The sequence below is a fragment of the Bombyx mori genome, chromosome 23 (assembly GCF_030269925.1).
Source record: "Bombyx mori chromosome 23, ASM3026992v2".
NCBI classification, from domain to species: Eukaryota; Metazoa; Arthropoda; class Insecta; order Lepidoptera; family Bombycidae; genus Bombyx; species Bombyx mori.
In genome coordinates this window covers 15584826-15597244 of record NC_085129.1, presented here as the reverse complement: position 1 = coordinate 15597244, position 12419 = coordinate 15584826, and the positions used below count along the sequence as shown (strand labels likewise).

Genomic DNA, 12419 nt, shown 5'->3' with positions numbered 1-12419 from the left:
GTAATATTAAATGTGTTCTTAAAATGTCGGACGCTATGCAACGGTTCCGTGAACAGAGATTTAATGAGATTTTACTTTTGCTTTACGAATAGGTTTATTTCCACAATATATATGGGTGCTTAATGTTTATACGTGTTTACATATTATGTTGAAATGTAAATAAGAGCGTTATGTTTATTTTACATATTTATGTTATATTCCCCGTACATTTTTTAATTAATAAGCACGCACTGCGTATGCGAGCTTAAGTAACACTTAGACAAATACTTTTTAATGGGAGAGTATCTTGTGATCCCGCACGGTTATGTACCACCACCAGCCTGCCTATTCCTGCCACGAAACAATATTAGCTTTCCGGTTTGAAGGTTCGGAAGCCATTGAACTGAGACTTAGAACTCATTTGTGCCGATGAGTAGGTTACATAAGATACGAAATTCATTCGGGTGTTTGTCTGTGCGCCTGTACAACAAAATCCCACAAGACGTTCAGAACCTACATATACATAGGTTTAAGAAAACTGTTAAAGAACATCTGTGCAATAAAGCTTACTATAAAGTCAATGATTATCTAGAAGATTGCACAAAGTGGGAATGAGTTGCTCGCTCCGGGCATTTCAATATTGTAGTAATTGTTACGTTATAATACTCATTGTAAAAAACTCATATTGAAAAAAAAAATGTAATATTAAAAAATTAATAAATAATAATTGCTTATTAAAAAAAAAAAAAAAACATGCCCGCTGAGTTTCTTGCCAATTCTTCTCAGGACGGAGGCTAGTTCTTGTGAATTGGCGGTAGTTCTTTTGACGGTCAACAAGTATGTACTTTCATTTATGTTGAATAAAAATTTTTTGATTTGATTTATCAAGATGGGTGGCGACATTTACGTTGTAGATATCAATGGGCTCTGCTAGCTATTCAACACCAGGCGGGCCATCAGCACGATCTAAGCAATAAGCTATAAAGTACTAGTAGCAATAAAGAAAAGAATAAAGTACTATATAATACGATACTCTATAATATAATCTCTTCAATTTAGATTCATAAATGTTATATAAGAGTATAATGCGCCTTTGTCGTGTACGCCTTTGTCATGGCGCCGCAATTCCAAGGAGTATCCCTGCAACCTTCCGAGAGTATCGGGATACTTGGGGTCGACATTTCGAGCGATGTCCAGTTTCGGAGTCATTTGGAAGGCAAAGCCAAGTTGGCGTCCAAAATGCTGGGAGTCCTCAACAGAGCGAAGCGGTACTTCACGCCTGGACAAAGACTTTTGCTTTATAAAGCACAAGTCCGGCCTCGCATGGAGTACTGCTCCCATCTCTGGGCTGGGGCTCCCAAATACCAGCTTCTTCCATTTGACTCCATACAGAGGAGGGCCGTTCGGATTGTCGATAATCCCATTCTCTCGGATCGTTTGGAGCCTCTGGGTCTGCGGAGGGACTTCGGTTCCCTCTGTATTTTGTACCGTATGTTCCATGGGGAGTGCTCTGAGGAATTGTTCGAGATGATACCAGCATCTCGTTTTTACCATCGCACCGCCCGCCACCGGAGTAGAGTTCATCCATACTACCTGGAGCCACTGCGGTCATCCACAGTGCGTTTCCAGAGATCTTTTTTGCCACGTACCATCCGGCTATGGAATGAGCTCCCCTCCACGGTGTTTCCCGAGCGCTATGACATGTCCTTCTTCAAACGAGGCTTATGGAGAGTATTAAGCGGTAGGCAGCGGCTTGGCTCTGCCCCTGGCATTGCTGAAGTCCATGGGCGACGGTAACCACTCACCATCAGGTGGGCCGTATGCCCGTCTGCCTACAAAGGCAATAAAAAAAAAAAAAAAAAAAAAAAATAATACATTGTATGTCAGTGTTGTTAGTGTGGCGGGTAGCCATCATACAACGCAAGATATTTGACAGATGCCTGAATCTCGCTTACGACATTTTCAAGATAAAGCGCATATATACAAGTTCCGAACAACAACATTCGGACCGTCGGTCTACCGAACAATATCACCCGCTCGGTGGAAGATCTTCCCTTTGTCGTATATCTCCCCAAACTGGTGACCTGTGACGAGATGTGAACACGCAACCTTCTGATTCATCATCAGCGCATCAAGAACTTCGTCTACCACAATCCCCGCATTCTCACAGATAAAAGCACGTCATTGAGAGTCGTCCCACAGCAAGCCAGCATCGCAGCCTCAACAGGACCATCGCAGCCTACTCACTGCACTTCCTGGTCCTACGGCACGCATCTTCACTGCCTCATCACGCCGCTACAGTTCATCGCAGCCCACGACCGGATCATCAACGCTTGGGGTCGGGTAGCCATCATACAACGCTAGATATTTGACAGATGCCTGAATCTCGCTTACGACATTTTCAAGATAAGCTTGCATATATACAAGTTCCGAACAACAACATTCGGACCATCGGTCTACCGAGCAATATCACCCGCTCGGTGGAAGATCTTCCCTTTGTCGTTAATCAGCTCCAAAGTTAGTATACATTACAGCCAAGTGACGTAGTTATTATTTATTTCTTTAAAGAAGCTAGGACTAGTTATATCCTTTGAGGCTTCTTTGGAATGAAAATATCGGTATATTTACGAGTACGAGTTCTACCGTGGCATCAGTGCTGCAGAAACACGAAGGATTAATGATGTGTACGGCGCTGGTGTCGCCAAAAGAAAGCACGTTACATTTTTGGCTCCAACGTTTTCGTTCTGGAAATTTCGATCTTCAGAACCAACCCCGTGGACGGCCGGAGACCAAGGTGTTTTTTTATTATTAAGTTTATACAATTGTATAAAATTTGCACACATAAACATTGAACTTATTTAGAAAGAAAAAAAAAACATATTTCACCCTTTTGGGTGTGAGCACATCTTGCTTAAGAGGGGTTGTGCATAAGATAAAAATATCGACAGCTAATATTAAAACTAAGAAAAAAAAAACTGCAAATAAAAACTTACAAAAAACAAACAACTATCAAAAAAGAGGGAAATTAATGTTAAAAAAAAATCAAATGTTATTGGTCTACAGCTCGGTGTGGATCACGGATTTTAATTGCATTAAGGGTGAGACAGCCGTTGTAACTATACTGAGACCTTAGAACTTATATCTCAAGGTGAGTGGTGCATTTACGTTGTAGATGTCTATGGGCTCCAGTAACCACTTAACATCAGGTGGGCTGTGAACTCGTCCACCCATCTAAGCAATAAAAAAAAAGCTACTTTACGTCGTATGCTTAATGACTGCATCCGATAGAATGAAAGTCGTTCTTTATATGATTTGAGATTGATATTATGTGATAGAAGCGAGATGATAAAGGAACCGTTTTTAGATTCTTTCTATCCTGTTTGCATGTACTTGATAGTAAATGAAAATTAAGAGTGTAAGGCTATTGTGGAAGCAGATCCATCACAAAGCACTTCAAAGATAGATGCAGGCTTCGGGGTAATTGATAAAACCGTATTAATCCACTTAAAGCAACTCGGGAAATTGAAAAAACTTGAACGACGGGTACCTCATGAATTGAGTGAATCGATCTTGCAAACGCGCGTCGACTGCTGTGTTACTTTGCTCAATCGACACAATAATGAAGGGATTTTAAATCGAATCATTACTTGTGATGAAAAGTGGATACTGTACGATAATCGGAAGCGCTCGTCGTAATGGCTGAACCCTGGAGACCCAGTCAAATCCTGCACTAAGCGAAAATTGATTCAGAAAAAGTTATTGGTGAGTGTTTGGTGGACTTGGAAGAACTAGCTGCTAAACAACCGCGATTGGTCAATCGCTCTAGGCCACTGCTGCTTCACGACAACGCAAGACCACACACTGCACAACAAACAATCACTAAGTTACATGAGCTACAATTGGAATGTCTGCGACGTCCACCGTACTCTCCGGACCTTGCTCCAACAGATTACCATTTTTTCCGGAATTTGGACAACTTCTTACACGGATTTTTTTTTAACTGCGATTCGGCAGTCCAACTGCCTTCAAAGATCTTATTGATTCTCACCCCAATGGGTTTTTTAGTAATGGGATCAATGAATTACCTATGAGATGGTAAAAGTGCACAGATAACAACGGTGCATACTTTGATTAATTAATTATATTTTACAAAAAAAAAATACTTTATATTTCTCCCGTACAACACGCCAATTTCATATGTAAGGACCTTATATTTTACCATTGCACGGCACACCATGGGACCAGACTCCATCCATATAACCTAGAATCACAGCGTGAATAATGTTGTGATGAACACCCACAGTGGGTTTCCAGACATCTTTTTGCCACGTATCATCCGGCTTTAGAACGAATTTTCCGCCTGTTTTTTCTAAGCGCTATGACATGTCTTTCTTAAGACGAGGCTGCGGACAGTGCCCAGTTGTAGGCAGCAGCTTAGCCGTGCCCCAGCATTGATTACGAGCGAAGGTAACCACTCGAAATCAGGTGGGCCATATGCTTGCCTGCTAATAAGGGAAATAAAATAGAGGTCTGAGACAAAACGATGTAATAATGTCCGCATGAAATTTATATTTGATATGTATCGTCGCTTATGTACAGCAGCCATGCTAAGGGCTCGGTCGTGCCACTTTCTGTTCTCGACGAATTTTTCAATCCTCGTTAGCGTGTTTCAAGCGATTAAGTTAGGCTCTTAAGAGGCAAATTTTACAGAGTAATCAACATAAAAATCGATGTTTACTTAACAAGGCGTGATTACAAAGAGACGATTGCCATGGCAACGCGGGTCCTGTCGTAATTAGGCCCTACGCCAGCCTCCCCTCGCGCGTAATGTTCCTCACCCACTGAGCGGATCGAAACAAACAAACCTTCATGCTATTTGTAGCTTGTATCAGATTTAGGACGTCCGTTGAATATAATGCGCCTTCACTGATGTCTAGAGTGATTAATTGGAAGCGAATCTCTATCCGATGATTTGCAAGTGAAGTAAATTTTCCCATAGAAATAAGGGGATAAAATATGAATAATCCACTCTACAAAACTTGTATATGTCCGGTAATGCAAGTGTAGTGTTCGCTCACGCGGTCCGCACTAACTTTAAACCCCTCCAAATAATACAATCCCGTTTTTGCAGGATAGCCGTCAGAGCCCCATAGTATGTCAGAATTGTAGACCCCCACGACGACATCGACCTAGAGTCCATCAGTAAGTATCTAAGTCGCCATCAAGCTACATTTCGAAAAAGCGGCATGACACGAGAATTATCTCATCGTGGCCCTCGGTAACTACATACTCGATCGAAAATTAACCCAAAGACACAGCTCACTGAGTTTATTGCCGGATCTTCTCAGTGGGTCGCGTTTCTGATCCGGTAGTAGATTCTGTGAAGCACTGCTTTTGCTAGGGTTAGTGTTAGTAGCGTCGTCAGGTTTTACACCCGCGAGCTCACCTACTTGTTAGGGTTACGCTGATTAAGGCCATCAGCTCAGGCAGGAAAAAACAAAAAAAGCAAGCAATTCGATTATAGCTTTGATGTGTACTGCACGTATGTATCCGGAATGTACAGCCCCGCCAGGTCCCAGCCCCTGACAGTGATTTCGACTCATATCTCTGGCTGGCGAAATTCAATCAAGGCTTTAAAAATCTATGTATACCGTTCGTCTATTCTCATTATCGCAAAAATCACGAATAGCGTTCACGAATATCACTGTATTTTGTCTTAACGAACGTAAAAGTTCACGCCCAAGTGATATAATGAAAGGCTCGCTACATTACTGATTCATTAGGGGCCTTGCTTTTATACAGGATTGTCTCCGGAGAGCAATTACGGCCTTTGATTACACGTTTCGAGTTATACACCTTGTCGTTAGTTAGTTCGTAAACTCAATACTTCAGTATATCGTAGGAGGGGGTTTGCGTAAGAATGGGACAAACGATTTTTTTTTTTGTACCTCTTCAGATAAGCTTACAACACACTTTTATTTTTCATTGCGCGATGGCTGAACTAGTTTACGGCCCGCCTGTTGTTAACGGACTATCGGAGTCGATGGACATTACAATGTGAATGCGGCTTTATATATTTATTTTTATTGCTTAGATGGGTGGACAAGCTCATAGCCCACCTGGTGTTAAGTGGTTATTGGAGCCCATAGACATCTACAACTTAAATGCGCCACCTACCTTGAGTTATAAGTTCTAAGGTCTCAGTATAGTTACAACGGCTGCACCACCCTTCAAACCGAAACGCATTACTGCTTCACGGCAGAAATAGGCAGGGTGGTGGTACCTACCCGTGCGGACGTCACTAGAGGTCCTACCACCAGAATAAAAATGACAGAACAATCCGACTGGCCTTTCATAGATCGGTTACGTGCGTGTTTGTATGTGGTGATCTTTACCATCACTAAGTCCCCGTCACCCGCACAACTGTAACAGATGCGTGTGTGTATGAGCTTGAATATGATCTGCTTGATTTGATATCACTGACTACGCGTCCCGTCCTCCCCCTCCCGCACCGCTCAACCCTCGTCCTTTGTCTCGTTACCGATAAATCTGGTAAAGCCAAGCTTTACAGTGCGGTCCTCGGGCATGTGATTACATTTTACAATTATCCCCTTGCCTTTGTCATTGGTTTTCATTTGTACCGTGAAGGCTTAACAAAACAACTGAGCTTTTGTTCAGGGGCTTTTTATGAATGAATGCGAGGCTTTTAATGGATGTGGTCTTATCAATACTGGGTTTCGAATGTGATATGTTTAATGGTTTTTCATTGTCATCAATGGCACAAAAACATATGACCTGCCTACTAGTATATGATGATTGTCGCTTAAAAACAATGTTATAGACATGGACAATCCGCCACCTACCGCTGAGAGCTTTTTAAATGTCATTTGAAGAAAGAGTATGAGAGAGTTAAGAGTATGAGCTTCATTTATGTCGCCATTGACGTTGTGATGATGCCTACGAGGTCCGGCAACCGCTTCACATCAGATGGGCCGTGAGCAAATTTATCCCCCCGTAATCGTGATTACAACGTCCGTGCGCATATCGTGGACCCGTGCTGGATCTGTGTTCGCGCTACGTTCAAAAGGTAAAATTGTGATAAATTCTTTGTTTGACAACCGATCGCGCCGATCATACAGCAATCATAAGCCATGAACGATTGTTAAAGTAACACGGACTTAACTCGCTTTGATTCGTAAGTGTTTTATATATATTATCCTAATTGTGTTATGTATGATGCATGTGTACAGTTAGTTGTTGGTTTGTCTCGTTCCCGCATAACGACACGTGTAACTATTACGAATCCAAAAAAAAATGGAGCGTTATTTAAGCTATTTAATTTGTGTAAATCAATAATAACCACGTGTATAAATAGAAATGTTTGGTAAAGTGAAATGAATATAGCACAGCATGCGTTGAAATTACAAATCGAAACAATTACCTTTCTCTCTGAAATTTGAGGGACTGCAGGCGCTGGGGCGACTTCTGCCTGAAGGTCCAGAGGTGCAGCTGGTCGTCGGCCGTGACCGTGACGAGGGCCCCCTCGTTGATCAGGAACTTGGCGTGGAGCACCGCCTCGCCGACGTCGTGGCGCACGTGCGCGTCGACGCCCGGCCCGCCCAGTCTGTTTCACGTGGTTCAGGAAATGCTTGGCACATCTTTGACAAATATAGTTTTACAGATGTGTATGTACCGATGAGATGAATGTGTTGGTGAAACGCTATACATTGCAGTCGCGGTAGTGTCGTGTGTCGATATCATATGATGTATTGAAAATGTCTCTGTTTTTACAATCGCTTGATTAATGAATAATAACATGGTGTAATAATTTGCGTAATTATTGGTGGTAGAACCTTATGTGGGTTTGCACGGGTAGATATCACTGCCCTGCCTATTTCTGCCGTGAAGCAGTAATGCGTTTCTGTTTGAAGGGTGGGGTAATCGTTGTAACTATACAGAGACCTTAGAACTTATATCTCAAGGTGGGTGGCGCATTTAGTGGGTCACTGTGTTCGTCGACAGTGCTTTTAACGAGACTACGTGCGTGTACTACGCGCCATCAAGCTCTGGAAAGGGCTCTGCTTCTACCGTTTTATGTGTGTATTCAAGAAACGAGACTTAAAGGGAATGCCCCTCGATATGTAGCCGCAATCCATGATCACCCTCCCTGAACTACGTCCTCCACTAACCATCGGGTGAGGCGTATATCCGCCCTGCCGATAGTAAAAAGAAATCTCTCTATGTCAATAAACTCTTGTCGTACAAATAAAAGGCTGATATCCAGACGTAACTGAAATCTCCGAACAAACTACCCTTGCAGATAGACTCGCTCACTCTCCAAGTAGTGCTCTTGGCGTCGTCGTCGAAGCGAATGCATCGCCGCATTAATGCGCTCTGCGGCTGTAATTAACATAATGCACAGCCGCAGCCGACAGAAATATTACTAAGAGCCTATCCCCGAGCGCTCATTGTTAGCATATTACGTTTACAAGACTGTGTATAAACAAATCAAGTATCTTGTTCAAAATATAGCAACCCTATTTTCCTCACCACGGCGGAAGCAGGGGAGAGGCGTGGACTTGCAAAATAGAACGACGTGCATCAACGAAAAACACACAATCATTGTCGGTCCCGTAAAATTGTACTTACTAGCTTTGATCCGATTAATAAACCAGCTATAAATACAGTCCACTTTTATTTGAATAAGCCTTGCACCCAACATGTCATCGCAACGGCGCCAACATATCTTTTGAAGTTTTGGCGATAAGTATTTTTCTATACAAACGCTTCTTTTTTCTTTCGAGAAAGGGAATTTAATCTGGTCCACACAAAACTTTTGTCTGGACATAAATAATAAACTATGAAACAAGATTGAGTTTTATTTTACAAAAGGAATATGCGGATGGTTAATAATCATCGCACACAATTACAAAAGAATATAAATATTGTTAATTTAAAATTTGATTTAAACTAATGCAAAGTAGCGTCGCGAGTTAATGCGAATTAGCCGTTTTGTGACTGCTTGTAATTTTGATATCGGGTCCGTTCGTGACCAGAATCGGTTCCTGCTAATTTAAAGATTAATCGTTTCCGTGCTCGAGCTGAAGAGCAACAGTGGTGGAAGAGCAACAGTTATCTTGTGGTTCCTACGGGCTCCACGAGTTTTGTTTTATTTTTACACGCTTTATATTAGCTTCACTTGTATGTATGTTTGTATGTTTCTAACTGATTCCTTTAGACGCGATTTTGACCCACTTTAAACGGCCAGATTTAATTCAAACTTTGTAGATTTATCAAGGACCGATGACAATACACTGATTTGAAAAGATTATTCCATTATTCAATTTGCAAAAATTTTTACTAAAAAATGAAAAATAAATAATAGTTTAAAGAAACTAAAAAACACGCTTTATATAAAATTCAACTATAGAAAATAAATTTTAATAAATTTAAATTGAAAATAGTGTAAAAAAAAAAATTTGTAAAAAAAGCGTGAGTTGGAGCATGGTGTTATTAGTTATAAATATTTTTCTGACAGATATGAGTAGAAGAATTATTATATCAATAATATCTCAAGGTGGGTGGCGCATTTACGTTGTGGATGTCTATGGGTTCCAGTAGCCACTTAACACCAGGTGGGCTGTGAGATCGTCCACCGATAGAAGCAATAAAAAAAAATGTAACAAGAACTCGGTTTCAAAGCTCTCTGCATTGAATACAAATTGACTTTAATCCTAGTTTCCAATATCTCTAAAGCTAAACTTGTTAGTCGCGCTTTTGTCTTCGAAGCTTAATTTAATCTGTAACTTTGTTTGTTGTGGCCGGATCACAAATTGACTGCTGATGTTCTAAGTTTGAATTAAGGCGTTTGTTTTAGATATTATGGCTTCTCGACTCCGCGCAGCAAGACAGAATTATAATTAACTTTTAGTATCACAAGTTCTCGACTGGTCGTGAGCTACTCAACCTTACTTAATCTGAAAACACTGTCTCTGTAAGCTGCTATAATAACAAAATTGAAAAATCAGATGGTGGCAACAAAGACATCAACTAAATTAAAATATTCTCATCAAAGCCAGTAATTATTCGACTAAGGAACTGTAACGTCAAATAGAATTTAATTGCGAAACTTTTGCTAATGTCGAAAACGCGAGTTTCGATGTAACAACTAGCTTCGAGCGAGGGTCTAATTGTTCTCAATTACTTAAGATAGAAGATAAGTAAAGTTACAGTTAATGTTACAAGTCGAGAGCGAGAGAGACAAAGAGCATCATTTGTCTCTTTCTCTTTTCCTTTTATTTCTTTTTGAGGGAAAATGTATGGCAAAAGCATCCAGTCACTCAGGTGGAAGTTACGCTGTGTATTGCACATTGTACTCGGCGTGGGAGCACGGAGCAGGGTCAGTGGAAGGTCCCTTTATAACCGTTAAATATCACAAACTTTTGTAATTAAAACTATATAATAATACAAAGAACCTTTCTCAGACTTCATTGAAAGGCCTCCAACATTCACGCTACTATTAATTAGTTCGAGAAAAATATATAATATCGTTTATGACGATATATTTTAGAAACATAAGCCGTAAATTATTTATGTATGTATACTTTGACAGTCGCATCTGATGCTAATGCGGAGTTTACATTACGAAATTAGTGTCATGCATGTTGAGCTCAGTTTCACGAAAGTAGTTTCGATATATGCGAAAGTAATTTCTTTAAAAAATTAGTGTCGCGAAATCAACAGTATCGCAGTAACCATGGCGCCTTCAGCATCAAAACTATAATTTGCTATATTCAATGTAGCTAAAGAAATGCTTATATACCTATAAACTTAAAAAAAGACTATCAAGAAAAAAAAAGTTGTTAGATTCGAGGATGGTCAACAAGAAGGCATTTAGGTGCAATGAAGTTAGTCTCTGAGTTAGTAGATGAAGATCCTGAGAGTTATAAAAACTATTTTCGAATGAGTGAAGATAATTTTGATTTTTTACTGTAGGTGTTTCGGGTCCCAGAGACACCCTTGTCGCTGATATTCATTAATAGGATCTATATTTTTTTCTGTACTCCATCGTTGGTTTACCATTTTCAACGCTTGTAGCGCGTCCGAACTAACAATACACACGTCCGCACAGCGCAGGCCCTTTCGCGACATTAGTTTCACGTCGCGTCTACACTATGAAATTAGTTGCATGACACTAATTTCACCAAAAAATCGCGCAGGGCACAAAAATAATTTGCATGCATGAAATTAATGCATGCATTACGAAAGTATTAAATTACACGTGAAACTGTTGGTAAAACTAATGTCACGAAATTAATGTCATGCCACTAATTTCGTAATGTAAATTCGCCTTAAACGTTCTCTAATATAGTTAATGTTACAAGCACTGCAATGCTGCCACCTTCTACTTTGAGGTATGAGGTCCAAGTCTCAGCTTCATTTGTTTTCAAACCTCATTTTGACCGTTTGTCCGAATTTAGAGCAACTACAGTCGGGGGGTATCATTTTTTTATTTCTTAGATAGGTGGACGAGCTCACAGCCCACCTGGTATTAAGTGGGTACTGGAGCCCATGGACATCTACAACGTAATGCGCCACCAACCTTGAGACATAAGTTCTAAGATCTCAGTATAGTTACAACGGCTGCCCCACCCTTCAGACCGAAACGCATTACTGCTTCACGGCAGAAATAGGCAGGGCGGTGGTACCTACCCGCGCGGACTCACAAGAGGTCCTACCACCATTCAGTGTCATATTTAAATCATATGATGTTGGAAAAGAAATGTCTGTCCTGATTCATGATACGGCTGCATGACTCGATCTAAAACTTACTTATTAGACTAGGTATACTTCAAAGCTTATACGAAAGCTTAATGCAAAAACTTTCGGTTTCAAGTTCCCACATGTGTCTCCCATGGGGAGTTAGTTATCCTTTTGAACGGTGTGCGCCAAAACCGCCCTAATGCAAGCGGGTGAATCAAAGACGGATGTTTTTAGTAGAGGCGATGTGATGGTTGTGGCGGATACTGGCTGCTTAGGGGCTCTTGGGAAAGTTGGCGTTCTTGTAACCTTCTACAGTGGACAGATCTTCGACCCAGAGAAAGTTCTTACTGCAGTGTTTTCAGTCCGAACTTTTTGTTAACAATTTGTTGCTGTGGTGAGGCTGATTTCAATCAGTGTTAAGGTAATTCAGGGGATTCGATTGTGGCTGACAGGCACTGCTCTAGTATTGTTTATTTTTTAACTTTGTGTGTTGGAATTTAAAAGCAAAATAAAAAATACGAAAGTAAACTATATGTACCTAAAATATTTATAAATTTTCAGAATGCCTAAAAGCGACGTAAGCTCTCAAATTCGGGCCACTTTTCGAGTTGACTATCTTGAAATAATAGGAGAAATACAATTGTTTTGTCGCCTTTGTCCGCTACCTACTACTAAAA

The 12419-nt window shown here is 40.7% G+C and overlaps 1 protein-coding gene across 8 annotated transcripts in view; it reads right to left on the bottom strand.

The window, feature by feature from the left end:
- Positions 1–12419, bottom strand: part of LOC101736018 (syntaxin-binding protein 5) — a 235842-nt gene that overhangs the window by 53969 nt on the left and 169454 nt on the right. For all 8 annotated transcript variants that reach the window (XM_038019508.2, XM_062675298.1, XM_062675296.1 and 5 more), the window contains one exon: positions 7421–7603. In XM_038019508.2, the coding sequence (XP_037875436.1) occupies positions 7421–7603 (183 nt within the window). The remainder of the gene's footprint in view (positions 1–7420; positions 7604–12419) is intronic.